Source organism: Antechinus flavipes, chromosome 6, assembly GCF_016432865.1.
Source record: "Antechinus flavipes isolate AdamAnt ecotype Samford, QLD, Australia chromosome 6, AdamAnt_v2, whole genome shotgun sequence".
Lineage (NCBI taxonomy): Eukaryota > Metazoa > Chordata > Mammalia > Dasyuromorphia > Dasyuridae > Antechinus > Antechinus flavipes.
In genome coordinates, this window is record NC_067403.1 from 20,686,111 (window position 1) to 20,705,316 (window position 19,206).

At 33.6% G+C, this 19,206-nt stretch overlaps 1 protein-coding gene across 5 annotated transcripts in view; it reads left to right on the plus strand.

The window, feature by feature from the left end:
- The window catches only part of PCDH7 (protocadherin 7), a 464,843-nt gene that overhangs the window by 61,808 nt on the left and 383,829 nt on the right, over positions 1-19,206 (plus strand). The window contains exon 2 of one of the 5 annotated variants that reach the window (XM_051965778.1): positions 1,390-3,398. The exons of the other annotated variants lie outside the window; for them this stretch is intronic. Coding sequence (XP_051821738.1) covers positions 1,390-1,467 — 78 coding nt within the window. The 3' untranslated portion in view covers positions 1,468-3,398. Of the gene's footprint in view, positions 1-1,389; positions 3,399-19,206 lie in introns of those variants that run through there. 5 annotated transcript variants of the gene reach the window in all.

Here is a 19,206-nt window from a genome sequence, read left to right on the forward strand (position 1 = left end):
TATATATTCTGACCATGAGGCAACAGTTTAGTGTTTACTACATGTCAGCCACTGTATAAATTCTGGGGATTTAAAAAAGACAAAAATAGGCCTGGCCCTCAAACAACCTGTAGTCTAACAGAGAAGATAAGTGAATGACTTTATTCACGCAAGAAGGTTTATTCTGCATATACTTATGTGTCATTATTTGTCTGCCCATAGAACGTAAGCTCTTTCAGAGCTTTCATTAAAAAAAAAAAAAAGTATCTGTGGTTCTAGCACAGTGTGTAGTCCATATCACATACTTAATATATGCCCATTGGTTTAATTTTCTTATCCTTTATTTCATAATAAAATTAAAGATTTTTGGTTTAGTTCTGACATATTTAATATGTAGCAAATTTTGATTCTTATGGGGAGATTATATCATTTGGAATAATGTTGCATCATATACAAAATAAAAGTTGGTGGTTAAGGATTGTTCCTCTCTCTCTCTCGCGTGTGTGTGTGCGCGTGTGCGTGCATGTATATGTATAGCTAAATATAGCATGGAGGACTTCAAGCTAACAACAAAAAATACTGTTGATCAAAGAGTCCTCAACTATTTTAAAGAACTATCTTTATTTTAGTAAGAAGGCTAATAGAACTGCAAAAGTTGTTTAATTTCCATTGGACTTAAGAGACGTTATCATTGAAATCATTACAAGGCAACAAAAAAGTACACAGACTTTAAGAACAGTTTTGTGACTTTTTTAGAAAGGCTATAAAATAGTTCATTTTTGGTCAGAGAAAACTTGGTCTTTTGTGGATGAGCATTTCATTCTATGAATTGTGTAAATTTTCATAAAGAGTAAATATAATGTTTAAAATGATATGATTCCATGATATGCAGACTCATTTTAGTTATGATCATAGTTCTTTCTGTGCTCTCATTATTTTTAATGTATATATAGACCCCTTGAGTGATTGGTTGATAGTTTAGTGTCAAATCAATTGTCCTTATTTTTAAAGATATCCGAGTTAAGCTTTAGGGTATTACATATTTAAGAAGTAAGTCCTGTTAAAAATAAAATTTACCACCTCCTAATTTAGAACTTAAAAAAAGTTTGTTTTTTGATCCATGTAATTATTATCAGGCTAAGGTAGTGTAATACTTTTCTGCATTCTGGCCAGTGAGATTATCACATTAAAAATTCTGTGCATTGATTTTATCTGTCCCAGGGTTGTTAAGTGTGATGAGAACTGTTGTTCCTATATGACTTCAAAAAATAGCTCATTGATTGGTTCATGAACTTAAAACAAATAAGCGTTATTTTTTGCCACAATGTACTGTCCAAAATTTTGAGGTAGGATAGCAAAACCCTGCTCACATCCCGGTAAAGCAGACATATATTTTTGTATTTTTTATAGGTGGATTCAGTGCAGACCACGCAACCCTTTGGCCACATTGAGGAATCGTGTAATATGAATGTATGTGCTCGTAAGTGAAATATTTACGAAGTTCCAACTCTAATATATGTTGGATCACATAGACATGAACTTGACTTCTCTATAAAGAAACCGATTCCCAAGGGGCAGAGCCGCAGTAGATGATTTAGAAGGAAGCTCATTTTGGAGGAAAATAAAACCAAACATATTATATTACCTTTTTTTTTTTTAATCAACAAAAAAGAATCCAGTTCTTTGCAACATATTAAAAAGCCTCAAACTGCCAACAGTGGAAAAAAATAAAGTAGAAGGGATGTGAGAGGTTTTGCAAACTTACCAACAATCACAAAGAAAAAAAAAAAACAATCAAATGCTATCATCCTTAGGAGACTTTTGGGATCCATATTGTTCTAGCTATTTAAAAACTTGGAGATGAGTTTGGATGTGATTTCATTTGCACTGCTTATACCAAGTGGATGTATTCAGTACACACCACCTGAACTTGTGCTAGACCAACAAAGACCTTTATCTATACCTCAGCACTGAAATCTGAGAAAATCAGACTATTTCATCACTGTTTCACAAGTCACTAAAGGAAATTTCAGAACAAGCCAAGAAAAGTCATCACAAAAAATGATTAAGGAGTTGGAGGACTTGGTCAATTGGAATCTTGATTCACTGGTGTTTCCAAGCAGACCGTGGATGTGTATACCATAAATCTTAATATGTCTTAATGGCCATCTTATATATCCCTAAGTTAACAAGACCATCAATTCAATAAATATACCAGGAAATTTCCTTACTATGTGGACACACACACATGCACATATATGCATGTATGTTTATGTGTATGGAGAACAGTGATTTGAATGAAGAGGCAGGAATTTAGGATAAGGATTGCCACTTATCTAGGGCCTGCCTGATAATTGCTTTAGGAGTAATAAATGTCATATATGCACATATATTGTATGTACGTGTCTGTAGATACAATATAAACACTATGAATATGCATATATTTCATATGTTATGATAAATTCATATCATATGAGTATGATGATAGAATCTCTAATTGAATAAAATGGCCTTTTTTGTTTGCGGTTCTATGCACTTAATATAGGTAAAGGAAGTTGTTTAAAATTTATCAAGGAAAAATTGCATGCCAGAAAGCACCTTTTTGCATTACAATTCCCAGATCAGATAAAAATACTGTATAGATATAAATCCTACTTTTTTGATATATAGGTGAAAGAAGATATGATTTGAACTCTGTTATTTGTACCTTGTTTTGTTACCTCCTGTGTAAAGAGATTGAATAAACTGGCCAGCTAGTGATTTCATTCATACCGTTTTTATTGCAACCCATAAAAGTAAGAGTGTTTTTAAAATTAATGGAGATTTCACATATTCATTACTTAAATATGATCTGCTCTAGTCATTTAAATTAGAAGAAAACCAGAGCTTCGAAGAAATTAGAGTGATTTGGAAAAAAGATAAGTCCATAAAGAGTAAAAAATTAGTCGAAATGTCAATATGCAATCTACAATATTCATATTGTAATTTTTCAGGATATTTATAGAAAATGTCAAAAATGTATATCATTGCTCTGACAGCTGATGGAAAAGGCTGGTGGAAATGTCTATATTCTGATCTAGATTTTCTAAAAAAATTACCTTAGCTAAAAGAATATTTTGTTTCTATTTCCAATCTTTTTCCCTCTTCAAGTATTTCTGTTAATGTAATGTCATATGGAATTGTAAAAAAAAAAAAAAATTGACTTTTCTGTAGCCATCTTGTGCCAAATTATTCCTTTTGAAGCTATAGTATTCCATTGCTATTGTACATTAATTTTTGATAATTTTGTCTATTATGCCCAGAGCTGAATTTTTGCCTTCTCTCCATGTGGTAATCAACTTAAATTGAAATTCCTACCTACGGTACTACAGGGATATTTTTGAATTTATGCTAGTTAAAATAAATTATCAACCTACAAAGTCTGTATGGTTCTATTGTATTATTTTTATGTGAGTAATATATGAAGATTTTAAATAAAAAAGTTCACCCCTATATGGAATGTTTGTATTTTGTTCTAAGGTCTCTGTTTGGAAACATTCTGGAAATTAAAGTATGGCCATTTTGGGTTGATTTTAAGAATGTGATTAATACTTAATTAAAACAAGAAGGTAGAAAACTCATTTTTTTAAGAAGTAAAAAAAGGAAACCTAGAAAGGACTCTTATATAGAATGGATAGAAATTTGTGAATCAAAAGTTAAAGCTCTGAAATTCTGGTTTGTGGCATTACTGGTGAGTTATAGGGCAATGCACAAATCACAACTGCTTTCCTCATCTAAAGATGAGAAGCAAAATTGAATTTAGATAATCTTTGTGGTCCTTTCTACTAAAAATCAAGATGTTTAGTCATCTAATATATTTTGAATCAGATATTAGGAGGCAGCTAGGTGATACAATTGATAGAATACTTGGCCTGGAATCAGTGCCTTCTGATGTAGCTTGTTGAACTGATAGTTATTATAAAATGCAAAGAGAGTCACTTTTTTCATGCTTTTATTTCTTATTTTTTGATGGAATGAAAGTTCTGTAATTCTTAGTCCCAACAGGATATTTTACTGATTGCAGTAAAATGCCTATTAACTTGAACTCTCAAGGAATGTGATATTATGGCCAGTTAGATGTAACTGAGGGTAAACCTCAAATCCCAATTTACTTTAATTTTTAAAAGTATTTCTAGAAGTAGTCTGTTCCCTCAAAGTCAAGGCAAGTTCAGCCAATAAGGTAGACTTAATAGAGAGGAATTCTACCTGCAAGGATTAATCTTACATTCAGAAAGCTGGGAATTTAGGGAAATGCAATTCATGAGAGGAATCTCAGTGCAAAGCCTTATCCCTCAAATATTCTATAATTACAGTTTAATAAAACTGTGAGCAAGAATTTTTTAATATGTAAACTGCAAACAAAGAAGCAAACTAAAACAAAAAAAAAAACTCAAGATATAGTACTTGTTCTCAAGTTGTTTATATCCTGCTGAGAATAGAGCAAGAAAATTCAACTAAAATGTGAGATAGACCCAAATCCTTATTTTTCCTTTTAGTAAATACTTAAAAAAAACCTTTTCATTAAGTCTTAATTGCAGTAGTGTGGGCTCCCTTCTATGTTAGGCCTTGAGAAAGGTAAGCTTTGTTGGAGTTATGCTTTATTAAAACAAACAAATAAACGTGTAAACAGTTGCCACATGATTCAACATTCCTGATGAAATTTCATATGGGTTGTTGTGGGTACACAAATTAAAAACAAATAAGCAAAAAATGCTCACTGCTTAAATTTATCTCAAGTTTTATGCAGCAATACTTGGTTTTGAAAAGGACTAAGACCTGACTGTAAATTTCAAATGAATGAAAAAGGAAAGATGTAGGAGATTGTGAATCGTGATGACTACAGAAATCTGGTTGCTTGGAAAGCAGGATCAGTTCATCACTAGATATGTTATGAAAAATCTGTTAATAAATATTCACTTAAATGCATTGATATGCACTTAAGAAGCTCTAGAGTGGCTCCCTGGACTGTTTTCCAATCAGTTTTACTTTAAAGAAGATTTTATTTCTAATGAATACAGGTAAACTTGAAAGAATAAGGAGCTTTAGTCCTTCCATAATCTATTTTTAATGGTAGAAAGAAATACAATCCATGTAGTAAACTAGAGGATCAGTCTGAGTTATGCTTGGATTGTGACTGGATATGTACCTGAGGTTTAGCAATGGATTTAGTTATGAATTGTTTTCATCTGAAATGGATAATCAGATTAAATAGCATCGTCAGTAGCCATCTGTTGAATTTATGAACACAGGAAAGAAGAGAGAAAATGGGAAATTCAAAGGTTTATAAAGTAGTAAAGTAGAAAGTTGGAAAAACATTTAAAAAAAAAATGAATAGTTTTGAATCAGGCATGTGATTAGATTGGTTCAAATAGGAAACTTTTTCCCCAATGGGTCTCCCTTTAACAATGCAACTCATGTGTTATTGTTGGCTGTGAAATATTATTTCCAATGAATATATTGTATGTGTTTTTGAATCATAATTAGTAGTAAGTTTTATGTTATCTAAGCACAAGCACTACTACTTCCAATAATTCTAACATAAAAGGGAATACTAAGAGTTTAGAGTGGAGGGTTGTTTCATTGAAAGAAACATATAGTTGCATCTATGTTTTATTTTTATTGTTCTCAAATATATACATAGGTAAAAGGTATCTATTCTTGAAGACTGAGGAATATTTTAATAAACAATTTTACAATTAAAAAATTAAATTTGTACAATAAATTTTAGGTTTTGCCAGAAAAAATAAAATACAAAGAAATAAGAATTAATTATGCAAATATATGCACATAATCTTACAGGAATTTCCTTTGTTTCTACTTGGCTTTAGATCAACAGATGAAGGACTCATAAAAATGATGCATTGATCTCTCAGTTACAAACATAAAATGCAATGTATATTAGTGCAATTGAGTTTTTGGATCTACTTTGTGATTTTGAGTATTTTACTATTATGTTTTGACTTTATAAAGGGAGACTTTTTTGTGTGTTAACAAACGAAAGCCTTTGTGTAGGATCAAGGTGGAAAATATCTCTTGACCATTTCAATGATCTTTATAATCAGTTTTTTTTTTAAATCAGTGCAGAATTCCATTCAGATTATGTATAGCTGTCAAAGAATGGAGGATTCTGCTCAAATAGGATCATCTGCCAGTAGGTTGGCTTTACTTTTCAGGAACTGCACAAATAATAGTCACAATAATTCTAAAAATATTGGGCCATAAGAGACGTAAAGCCATCTGAAATAATTTTTTTCTGAAATTTTTTGATAGTTCTAGTAGTTTAAAACACTGAAAGAAATAAAATGCTTTAAAGATATTGGCTAACATCCTCACATTTCTACAGGAAGCTATATTTTCCACTTTGATCATTATGTAATGATTGTTCATTTCCCTTGAGAAATGTGCATTTTGTGTAGCACAGTTAGTCCTCAGAGGAGTATCAAAAGTACCATTATTCTTAGCTTTTTCACAAAAAAATTAAATGTGATCTAGTCTGTATCAGGGGTTAATATATGGATAACATTTAGAACTTAAGTCTGCATCATTATGTAATTCACAGATGTTTTATTATTCATAGTTCTGTATATTCATAGCTTTCTGAAGTCACTGTTGTGTAAAAATGAGGGAGAGTCTGTTTAAGTCTTTTGCTGGTGTTTTACCCTAGTCAGACTTTTATTCCATTCAAATGGCACATTTTAGGATTGGTAGGTATTGACAGATGATTTTGAATGTAAATAAAAATCTGCATCCTTAGGTCATTTCTCACACCTACACAGAATAAAGAGGGAATTGAACTCAGGACTATTAAATGAAAGGAATTCCAACAGTCTATTTGACTTGATTTGTAAAGATTCATAGAGTGAGGTTATGTCTAAGAAGAAGACTTGGCTTAAAATTTCAACAATTTTTTTTTTTTTTTTTTACTCATATAACCTCAGGCAAGCTATTTTATCTTTCTGGTCCTGTTTCCTCATCTGTAAAATGGAGTTGTATTGGATCACTCCTGAGCTACCTTCTAGAACTCTAATTCTTTTCTTTACACATGAAATATTTTATTATTTATTATCTTATCTTACATAAAACAATAAGAAATATACTTTATATTATATATAATATAATAAGATTATATATTATTAATTATTATTATTATTGTTGTTGTAAGGCTCAAGTACTGTCCCCACTAACATGATCTGGATAGAGTTCTACATAATATGAGGGGGCAGCTCCTCTAGCACACTGGATTCTTTATCACGAACATGGAAGGCCAATGACAGGTGCACCGGACAAAAAAGTAGGTTGAGCTAAAAGAATGCATCTTGGGAAGGAATGCTCATGTCATAGATTCATTTAGATAACTGAGCCAAAGTCAGTCTAACCACAAGTGAGTAGTTATTGAATCTTTGCTTTGTATCCGGCACTCCACTGAGGACTGATGGGGATTCATACACGTGAAATAGATATACTGGGTACTTGATATCTGCTCTTGAGAAACTTATAGTTCATTTAACTTGGGAGAAAGAATTACCCATAAGACAGACAAAAATGTTAATATTTTACCAATGTAGTAGTTACTGTAGGGTAGTAATAGTTCAAAGAAGGGAAACTATGATGGGTTGGGGAGGGTAATTATGTCCGAATTCATGGCCAGTGGTCATAATGACTTAGATACTTAATAAGAAATGGAGAGTTACTTAGTATATTAGAACAAAACTAAGGGAGATATTGTTTGAAAAGTGCGATGTTGGAAATTTATTCATATAGCTTAATGTGATAAAATGATTTTCTGATAAGGATGACAAACTCTTTGGTTTTCACCCAAATGAAACCGTGATCATTTTTTGAGCTCTCTTTTCTTAACCCAAACATTTGATAAATTTTATGATTCCATTTTGGCTTTTGTTCTTAATGTCTTCCCTCTTCTGTGTTCTTTCCTTCTGGGTTTCAGTTTCTATTAATCCTCAATAACTGATACTTATGAAAACCTGGATAACTTACTGAACAGCTACATGCCTCAGTTTACTTAGCTATTCCTTCAAATTCTAGCTCTATGATCATTTGATCTTTCCTGGCTAATTGAATGACTTCATAATTGGTCACTTGGTTTCTAGTTTTTCTGCAGAGGGATGTCTAATTAAACTCTATTTTACAGGTTTGGTCACGTCACTGGGTTCTGTCTGTATATATACAGTGAGAGAGAACTTATCCCTCTCTGATATTTAGGTTTACAGATAATATGATAAGGGGAGTAAGATGGGAGAATGACTAGGAGATATGAAAGGATTATGTGGGATAGGGAGGGACATCAAGTTAGTAAGAAGAGCCAGGCTGAAACCAGAGGAAAGAAATCAGAAGACTACTTATTTAGAAATTTCCACAAAGGATGCAGTAATGGGGATTCCCTTTCTAGGTAGCCATGACCATTTGATAAGGTGGAGAAGGAAATAAAAGACTGCCACAGTCTCTTCAGTAATAGACTTTTTTTTCCCCCAGTTACCTGCCTCTTTCCTTTGTCGTAACTATTGGAAACCTGGATATAGGGACAAGTGGCTGGGGCAGCCTCATAGTCTAATTGATTCAAGAGACACATATAAAGTGCTAAGTATGAATAGGGCATTTAGCTAGGTGTTGAGTATAAAAAAGCCCTCACATTTACATAGCACTTTGCATGTATTTGTTTCCATAGTATTCTAAGTATTATTCCTTACAAGGAATACAGATGAGGAAACAGGGCCTGCTAAAGGTTGTGATTTACCCAAAGTGACAATGCTATTCTAAGGCATGATATGCAGGCTGGCCTTCCTGAATCTAAGTCTGGCAAGGTATTTACTCCGCCATTCTTATAGGCTTCCAAAAAAGCCAAGTTTGTAATCTAATGGAGGGCGAAGATTAATGCAAGTTCAGTATAATGTGATAAAGGCTGAATAGGGATTTAAAAAAAAAAAGGTGGAAAGGATATAAGGAAAAGGGAAGAGATTATTCATGAAAGCCTTATATCTGACTCTAAGTGATTTCATCTCCAGCTTTCTGGCATGATCCCTATGGGTTGGCTCAATGTACACTATCCTCTTACCCTTGAACACAGCTGAAGGGATCAAGTAATCAGTCAATCGACAGTCATTTGTTAAACTCCTATTTTTTTCTAAACACTATACTTCACGTCTAGGTATACAGGAAGAAAAAAAAAATAATTCCTATCTTCCAAAAGCTTAGATTTGATTAAGGGAAACATGGTGTGTAAATAAAAACAAAATATATGCAATAAATACAAGATTTTTATTTTTTCTGGAGGAGGGGTGGGATGGGGATGGAACTTGACCAGAACCTCAAAGGAAATTGAAGATTTTAAGAGACATAGGTAAACATGAACTGAATTTTTAAATGGGGAAATTCAGGCAGAAAACCAGAGATAGGGGATGGATCGTTAGGTGTAAGGAACAACAAAGAGACCAGTTTGGCAGGAAGGGAATAATGTGAATAAACGTAGGACGAGATCATGAAGGGCTTTTCCTGCCAAGTAAGGGATTAAAAAAAAAATTATCATACAGTCAATAGAGAGACACTGAAGCTTTTTGGACAAAGAAATGACATGGTTAGGAATGTGACTTTGGCATCTGTGTAGAGGATAGTTTGGGGAGGGAAAAGCTTTGTGACAAGGGGACCAATTAGGAGATAATTGTAGTAGTCCAGGCAAGATGTGGAGGTAGCTGTGATAGGAATAGAAAGGAGACGGAAAGCAGATATTTCGTGAAGGTAGAAATTATCTAGCCATCCATCGGCTCATCCATCCATCTTCCAGTCTATCCACCAATGTATATCTGTAAATTCAAGTGAGGTCTTAAGTAAAGTATTGTAGGAACGTGGGTTTTATCATCGAGTTAATGGACTGCTTTTAACTTTGGGGAAGCATTGACATGAAAGAATAAGTGCTTTTGAATTGAATAGAAGAAAGAGACAGACGGGAAAAGCTATACGGAATGATCATGGGCAGAAATCTTCTTGGGGAAATTACTTAAAGATCTTTAAGTATTTATTTCATTGTTAAGCTCACTAGAATGATGCGTTAAATATTTTCTCACTTTACACATCATTATTTCACTCTTTTACAACTATTGGGCATTTTAATTGTCTATTTATGAATATAAAACTTTCACAAGCCGTTCCCATGGATAGAATATTGATTTGTGTAGCTAATAATGTATTCACCTGTACACACCTTATGGGGTATAAATCACATAATTTCAGAAATCTCTGCATCAACGTGGGTTACAAGGGAATTGGAAACAATCCTTTTGTGCAATTTAACCACAGACGAAGCTATAAAGAGGAAGGAGCCTTTTTTCATACATGCCAATTAATTAGACTTTCATTGTTGTTATCCTCTAATCACTATTTGTGGTCATTGAGCTCCTTAACCTTGATTACTGCAACTAACTATGAGATGATGCATTTGGTCTCTGGAAGCAGATACTTGCTTAAATAATACAAACAAACAAACAAAAAAAGATAGCTTCCACATTTTTTTCTTAACTATTAGATTGTGAATTTAATATAATGTATATTTCAAGATCTAGCTGACCGAAACCGAGCCATTGTCTTACAAATATAAGGCATTAAGCAAAAGATTTGGGAATTTATTTTTGTTCTCCTAAGATTCATCTATAACTTAGTAGATATGTCTTGAAGCATTTCCCAGGGCTCAGAGAGGTGGTGTCTTCTTGATTGTCTCACAACTAGGAGGCAATGGAGCTAGGTTTTGCACATGGATCTTACCTATCTCCTCTTTCCACTGTACCACATGGCCTTTAGTGGGGGAGATTTATTTGAAGGATGCTAAATTGAATAGCCAATGGGGTTGTCCTAGAACTTGGAAAGCAGAAGGAACAATTTCCATTAAAATGCTGGCAGATATATAACCTCATTGATGGGATGTTTTCTCAGTACCAGGCAGGATAGATTGCAGTCTTCCCTATTCCTTTCATCCGTTGTGATCTGTAAATTTTCCCTAGAAAATCTGCTTAGTATTTAGGAAACCTTTTGCTGGTAATGTTAAATAGACCATTACAGCTCCAAGGTTGTCTTCTGTGTTGTTGTGACTGGCACATAGTAGTTGCTTAATATGTATTTATTTATTGTTATCCTTTATTAGCTGTGTGGCTCTGGGCAGTCATTTAACCATGTTTGCCTCAGTTTCCTTGTCTATAAAATGAATCTGAGAAGGAAATGGCCAACCATTCCAGTATCTTAGCCAAGAAAAGCTCAAATTGAGTCACGGAGAGAGTCAGACATGACTGAAAATGACTGAACAGCAAATCTCTTAGCCTTTATTCTTCCTACATTGTTCTGTGATTGGATTGCCTTCCTTTCTGTACATACCCATCTTGATAATAACTTTTACGTTGTTTCTCTTGAATACAAATCATCTTTGTTAATATGCCGCAGCCTGATTGATTACTTGGCTGGGCCTATTTCCATTTCTCTTTAGATCACCTGACTTTTTTATCCTTTTGGGATTGTAGTGTTCCATGATTCACACCTAATACAACATCACTAGATGAGTGGTATTAAAGAGACAGCCTTTATATTTATGGCAGCAACAGCTTGGACTCATTGAAACATCAGCAACATTATCCATATATTATATGATTCAAATTTATCTTGTCCTGTTCAATTCTAGACTTAGAACATTGTTCATCTGTAACATTTGCCATAAATACAATGAATTTATAAACATATATATGGATGCTGCATATTAATTTATAAACAGATATATTCTCTCAAGGGGTTACCCATCAAATTACCCCTGTTGTAATCTGGGCAATATTTATTTTTATCTAGTTTGATGAGTGAATCTTTTTCAAATAGCTCTTAATTTCATCAAGGAAAATGTCCTATGCCATTTCCTTTGGAATATATACATATATAATATCTGTATATATACACATGCATACATATATTTATATGTATCCATCCATCTAATCTATCTCAGTATCTTTTTGAACCATAAAGCAGTATATAAATGTGAGATAATTTCATGAAATAATAAGCTATAAGAGTGTGTGTGTGTTTTAGAGTGACAAATAAAGAAACTATGTGTGTGTGTACACACTTTGAATGATACTAAGACTTGAGTGTCTGTCTCTCTCTCTCTTTATATATATATATATATATCTATATATAGATATATAGATATATATATATATATAGATAGATAGATATATAGATATATATATATATAGATATGTCCACTGGCTAATATATGCTAAGTGTTCTCTCCGATTTATCTCTAGACAAACGTTTTTGTTTCCTTAGTCTGGGTATTGGAGAGAAGTTGAAGAGGTAGATAAGTAAACAGCATTATGTCTTGGTGCCTGGTGAGAAGGGGGCAGTAGCACAAATCTGTAAGGAGATAAACAATTCAATGAATGTATGAACTCCCAGTAACGGTAGTTGTGACTGAGTACCCAACACTTCCCACTCTCACTCCTCATGAGTTAAATAAAACTAGAACTTGGCATTGAAGTGTGGGAAGAACACTCGTGACTCCTGACTATTATGGGGAGGTACTTTTGAGTGAATTCTTGACCTAAAATATTTCTCTCTTTTTATTTAATGTTTGTTTTGCAGAAAAATGGAAGCTACCTCAATAAGAAATGTTTTCTGTTTCTTTATCAGCATCAGAAACCCCAAAAGTTCTTTAAGAAAAGCTCCTCAGAGACTCCTTTAGATTCCTTTCTCCAGGCTAGCTCAGGCAGAGTTCCTAAAAGAAATATCTGGCTGATTTCCATCTGGCTTCCATCCTCTCTTATTTTCACAAAGATGTGTGGAATCTAGTTTTCTATGCTGCTTCTGCATAAATTAAGTTTTCAGATCAACATACTCCCTCCGCCTTGGTTTTCTGTGTAAAGCGGTTACCTCTTGTTGCCGGAAAATAAATAAATAAACAGAACTCGATGCTCTAACCAGCAGAATGAAATGAAAACAAATTGCATTATTACAGGCTCACTAATTTCTAGTAACCTCGTGTATGCTTCAGAGTGGGAACATGCCTCGTGAAAGGTTCCAGGCTGTTATGGGAGGACTGTGTCTCTTACAGACAAATCATTAGAAAACTGTCAAAGCATATGTTGCTCTCACAAGTGCTTCTGGTTTTATTTTATTTTTCCACATGTGATATAAAAAGATTATCCTGGTGTTGAATGATGGAAAAACCTCCTGACTTGGGGTCTCCATCAATGACTAATTGCTATGCTGTGTCACCCAGTTTTAAAGCAAATAAAATATCCATCTGATGAACTTATTAATTATAAGGGCCTTTTAAAATAAAATGCAGAGTTGAAAAATAGGCATGTTGCTATGAAGAACTTGGGAAATTTGTGGGATAAAATCAAAATATTTTTCATTTTTCTCCTCTCTATCCTCAGAGACTCTCTGAGAGAACATGTACCTCATAGAATTTCTAAACCAAACTATATCCCTTTTCTAACTTTTCACCAAACTGTTCATCTGTAAAAGTGAAACAATTATTTCCAAATCCAGCCTATTTCATTTTGTAATACTTCTCATTTTTAAGTCACTTTATCTTTCATGAAGCCTAAATTTTCCTCTCGATAACAACTTCAGCCATTGCTGCTTCTGCCATATTGAGTCAAGCAGAATAATTTTACTCCTTTTGTTCCTGGTTTAAACTGTCATGTGAGACTTGAGTTGTCTTTTCCCCAGGCTAAATGCCCAACCTCTTTTTGCTTAGCCTTCTATGCCAGGAGCTTGAGGTTCTTCACCATCTTAGTTCTTCCCTAGATACTCTTCATCTTATTAATTTACCCCTCTTAAAATGTGGTCCCTACACATGAACATTATTCTATGTACGAAGTTTGATAAAGGCCGAGTATGGTGACATGATCATCTTCTCTTTATTCCTGGATATCTTTTTAAACAAAAGCTAAGGCTGCTCTGGCTTTTTTGGTTTCCATCTTGCTCAACTTATTTTGAACTTGAATTTATTAAAATCCTCAGATCTTTTCCATAAAATTCCTATCTAGTCCTTACTTGTACCAATGAGGTTGAATTTTTGCCCAAGTCAAGAACTTCGCATTTATCTCTATCAAATTTCATCTTACAAGATTTGAGTGGATCATATTTATTTACTTTTTAAATAAAACTCAGGACTCAGTCTGATAGCCACCCCTGCCAACTGGGGGGTCTTGGGCTTTGATAAAGATGTTTAATTATGAAAAAAACTTCTTATGGAAGTGGCTTTGAAACTCTAGTGAGTGCTCTTTGGATTTAGTTATGAATCCATGAAATTTTAGTACCTAATCTATTTTTTCCCTTATAATAATAAATAATAGCGATTACACAATACAAAAGTTTCAAAGGACTTTTCAAATATTATTACTTTATATTTGTCATAAGAGTAGAATAAGAGATCAAAATGATCAGGTAATTTGAACTTCCATTGTTCCCAGAGATTATTTTGATATAATCTTTTCTTGATGACACCTTTATTCATTATGATTGCTGCTTCCCATCTAGATGTCCATTAACCAGGCATTTAGTGATAGGAGACGGGAATTGATATTCCATCTGTGATATCATTGACATTGGGGACATCCACCTAAGGAAATTACCTCCACCAAGGCAAGCCAGCACTTCCTCTGCAATTTTGAGTAGCAAAGAGTTTTGTAGAGCACTGAAAAGTTAAATGATTTGCCCACAGTCATGCAGCTGCCATGTGTAAGAGACATAACATGAATCTGGGTATTTCTGTCTCCAAGGCTTGTGTGTCCCTGGGCAAATCAGTTATTGTCAATGAGCCGTCATCTGTAAAGTGAAAGTGGTGTACGAGGCAGCCTCAAGATCCCTTCCAGCTCTAGAGCTATCTAATCCTATGACAAAGATAGATTCTTGAACTAACATGAAGAATGTGTTTTTCAGGTGGTTTAGGGAGTTATTTCCAGTACAGGGGAGTAGATTAGCGACGCGAAGCTTTTGATTGTGTCTGTCCCTTTGCCATTACCCTTCACGAATCATTTGACTTTTTGAACCCTCAGTTTCCTTATGGATAAAATGAGGACAGAAATAAAATGAGGATTTGGGGATCGTTCCTATGCAAACAAAGATGGGCAGCTGGGTGGTTCAGTGGCTAGAGTGCCAGATCTGGAATCAGGAGGACTCGTCTTCCTCAGTTCAAATCTGGCCTCGGACACTAATTGGGTGAGTCACTTAACTCTTTCTGCCTCAGTTTCCTCATCTGTAAAATTATCTGAGAAGGAAATGGCAAAACACTCCAGTTTCTTTGCCAAGAAAACCCCAAATGGAGTGACAGAGTTGGATATGATTGGACTTTTAATGATTGTTTTTCCATTTTTTCCGATGGGCTCCAAATTGTTATTATTTGGATTCTTTGATGGGGATTGCAGTGGCACATGTTAGCTCAGATTTAAGTCTGAGATACTGTTTCTTATTCTGCAGCTTTAAAAAAATCAAAACATGTATATTCTAAGAAATATTTTTATGAGAAAATCATATTCATGTCTGAACTTCTTTCATTTTCTACAATAGATTTCAGTGTACAAGATTAGGCTTATATGGGTTAATATTCTCAAGTGTTTTTATTGCTTAGTCATACTATTCTAGTATCTAATTGAGACACTTTACTGTCTGTGGCATTTAGAATACTTGGTAAACGATATCTCATTTTATTCTAACTCTAGGTCAAATACTGTATAGTCTCTACATTTCATGGCCTCTGCCCTCTCAGAAATTAATACTTTCTTTTTTTGGCCATATTTTAAAATTCAGGTAATGAAGAGAAAGCTTTATCTCATTTCCTGAAAGAAAAAAACAACATTAAATCTATTTATCAATTTAATTTTAATTTATAAAGTACAGCACTAAATAATAGGCAGGCTGATTAACTTATTTCTTAAACTGAGTAAACACGCACATATTAAATTCTCTAATTGTTGTAAATATAATTAAATCTTTAATTAGAAAATGACTGAAAATGCAGTAGTGACATAACTTGAAACATTATGAAGATTGAATGGGCTTCCCAGGAGTATTCATAAAGGGCATAGTTTGGTATAGAGTAGAGCACTTAGTGGCTTGCCCTTTCTGCTGATAATGAAGACGTTGTGGGAAAATGGTTTATTCCCATCCTATGATGTATTAGTAATTCTTATAGCTGAAAGCTGTGTGTGTGTGTAGATGGAAATAGAGCAGAATCTTATAAGAGAGTCAAAACAGAAAAGAGATTACCTGTAATGTTTTTTCCTCTTAGACTTAAGGGGGAGAGATAGCCATCAGTTATTTTTACTTGTACTCATGGAGTTGGTTTGTCTGTCTATATTGGCTTTTATCCTTCAGGACCTACTCTTTATCCATAAAAGGAATAAAAAAAAGGTGATGAGCATAGTTCATGCCATTAGAGTTAAAAAGGCTTCTTAAAGAACATCTAATCCAAAACATTCATTTTATAGATGGGAAAACAGATTAAGTACTTTGATTGGTCGAACAGCTGGTGAGTAGCTGATCCAGGACTTGAATTTGGGTCTATTGTTCCAATTATAGCAATCTGACTTCTGCTTGGGAAACATCTTTATGGCAAAGTTTAAGCTTCCATGCTTCTTACTGGGATTGATTTTTTTTTCCTTTTCTTTGAAAGTTTTGACTAGAGCAAATTGGAGCCAGAAAGACCTACGGTTAAAATCCTTCTTTAACATTTATTAGTTATGTAATCATAGAAAAGTCATTTGAGTTATCTGAGCCTCCATTTTTTCATCTCAAAGATGGGAATGATAATTCATATACCATGTACCCTCCCCCCAAGTTCTTTTGATTAAATTGTCTAATTTAGTATTTTGTAACCGTACAAATATAGACTACTCAAACAAATAAAAATAGAGTGGGGCTTAATGATAGAAAATCTGAGTTTCAAGCTCGGCCTTTCCCCTCACTAGCTAGTTGTGTTATCCTAAGCAAGCCACTTCATACCTTTGAACCTTAATTTTCTCATCTGTAAAATGGTGACAGAAATATATGTGTGATTTCTATCTTGTGATTTGGTTCAAAAAAGAGATTTATAAACTTTAAAATGTAGCCTATGTCCCCTTACATCTCTCAGGGATTAGATTAGCACTTAATTCATAGCCTTTCTTCCTCCCATCTTTACAATTTTCTTCTACCTAATCCTCCTAGTAGGTACTCTTTGTTTTAGGACTCCTGGATATTTTATGAACAACTTGCTCCAGGCATTTTCTCTGGCAGCCTGCTATGCTTGAAATGCTTTCTCTCTTCCCCTTTGACTACCTTCTTGGTTTCTTTTAAGCACTAACTCAAATCCCACCACCAGGAAGGCTTTCTTAACCCATCTTAGTTCCCCACTTTCCCACTTTTAACTATTCTCTATTCTGTATGTAGTTTGCTTTGTAGATATTTGTTGGCAAGTTGACTCCCTGGAAGATTGAGGATAGGGATTATCTTTTGCCTCTTTGTATCCCCCAGTGCTTAGTGCTATACCCGGTACACTATAGGTGTGTAATAAATGTTTATTGAATTGAAAGGAATATTCTTTTGTATAAATGAGTAAAACTCAGTGAGTTAGCATCCATGTTGACATGATGATCGACAATGACATTTTCTTCTAAATTAATTTTGACTGATTAGTTAAAATATTAGACAATAAGAATAATTTCTGTACACTGTGGCAACAATCATTGATCTCATTTACCTATATAAATATAGGTATATAAGTATATTTATATTTACATATTTAGCTATATATTTATATTTACCTATATATTCTATATATTTATGTTTACCTACATATTCTATATATTTATATTAACCTATAAATTCTATATATTTATATTTGCCTTATATAAGTATAGGTATATAGGTATATAAGTATACTATGGCATTAATATGTTAATGTTAAATGTATATATGCACATATTCCTCTCTATTAAGGAATAAATGGATGAAAAAGGGCTTAGTAGGTGCTAATCACTCAGGAAGCAAACAGAGAAAGTAAGACAGGTATTATTAGGGTATCTTCACTTGAAGAACAAATCAAGAGAGATTCAGCTGAAGCATGGATGGATGCAAAGGCCTGGAAATGAGACAGCAGATGGGAAGGCTCAGAATTGCCTTGGATATAGTAGCATATCTGCCTTGATCGCCAGGGAATCTGGAGGGAACAGCACCTCTCCATTGGGAAAGAGAGTGAGAGTTTAAGGGTCACATGATAGGCACAAGACAAAAGTCTTGGTTTCTTCTGATGTAGGTTGAGATGGGAGGCAGGAGAAGGAATCCGTTGGTCTCAAGGCTGGGAGTTAAAAAAAGAAGTGGTCAAAGTTGGGAAAATTGTCAATAGGATCTATGGGACCTAATATTAGGGAATAGAAAGGTAACTCTACTTTATACCAGCTTCAATTTATTAACTCATAACATTTAAAATCAAAATGCATTATTTAAATTTACTTTTCCTATTTACATACAAATATAATTTACTGATACATATTTTAATATATATACATATATTTAATACAAATATAATAGTCAATACGATGTTAGTTTATATATTTTGAAAGGAATAAGTATCCATTGGCATTATGAAAGGGAAAAAATACTTTAATTTGTTTTGAAAAATGTATTTGATCACATCTTTGCTAATTTTCCTTCAGTTTTTATTCTCCATCATATCCAGAGAAAAATCTTTCACTATAAGAGTTTCCATTATTTTTTCATTTAAATACAATTTCCTTTATTTTATTTTATTTTTCCTTGCATTTTTCCCCCGTATGAAATACAATACCAATTCTATTATATTCTTTCTGTTCTACAAATTGTTGTAGTCTGCCATTTTCCACCCACCCTGGCCTCTTGACTAAAAAGAATCTTTCCTTTTGTATATATTGGGATTTTCCTCTAAGTCATTATGTACTCTTATACAGTCGACCTTCTTTCCAGGTTATTTCTATGCTGAATCATTACATATTTACATTTATACTGTATAGCTTCAACTAGCAGGATTTGGACCAATAGGTAGAAATGGCAAGGAAACACATTTCAGCTCAGTGTAAGGAGAAACTTCTAATAAATTTGTCAGAAGATATAATGAATGATTTCATGAGGTCATGAGACTGCTAGTAAGGGAATTCATCCTTGAAGTGGAAAGTCTCAAGT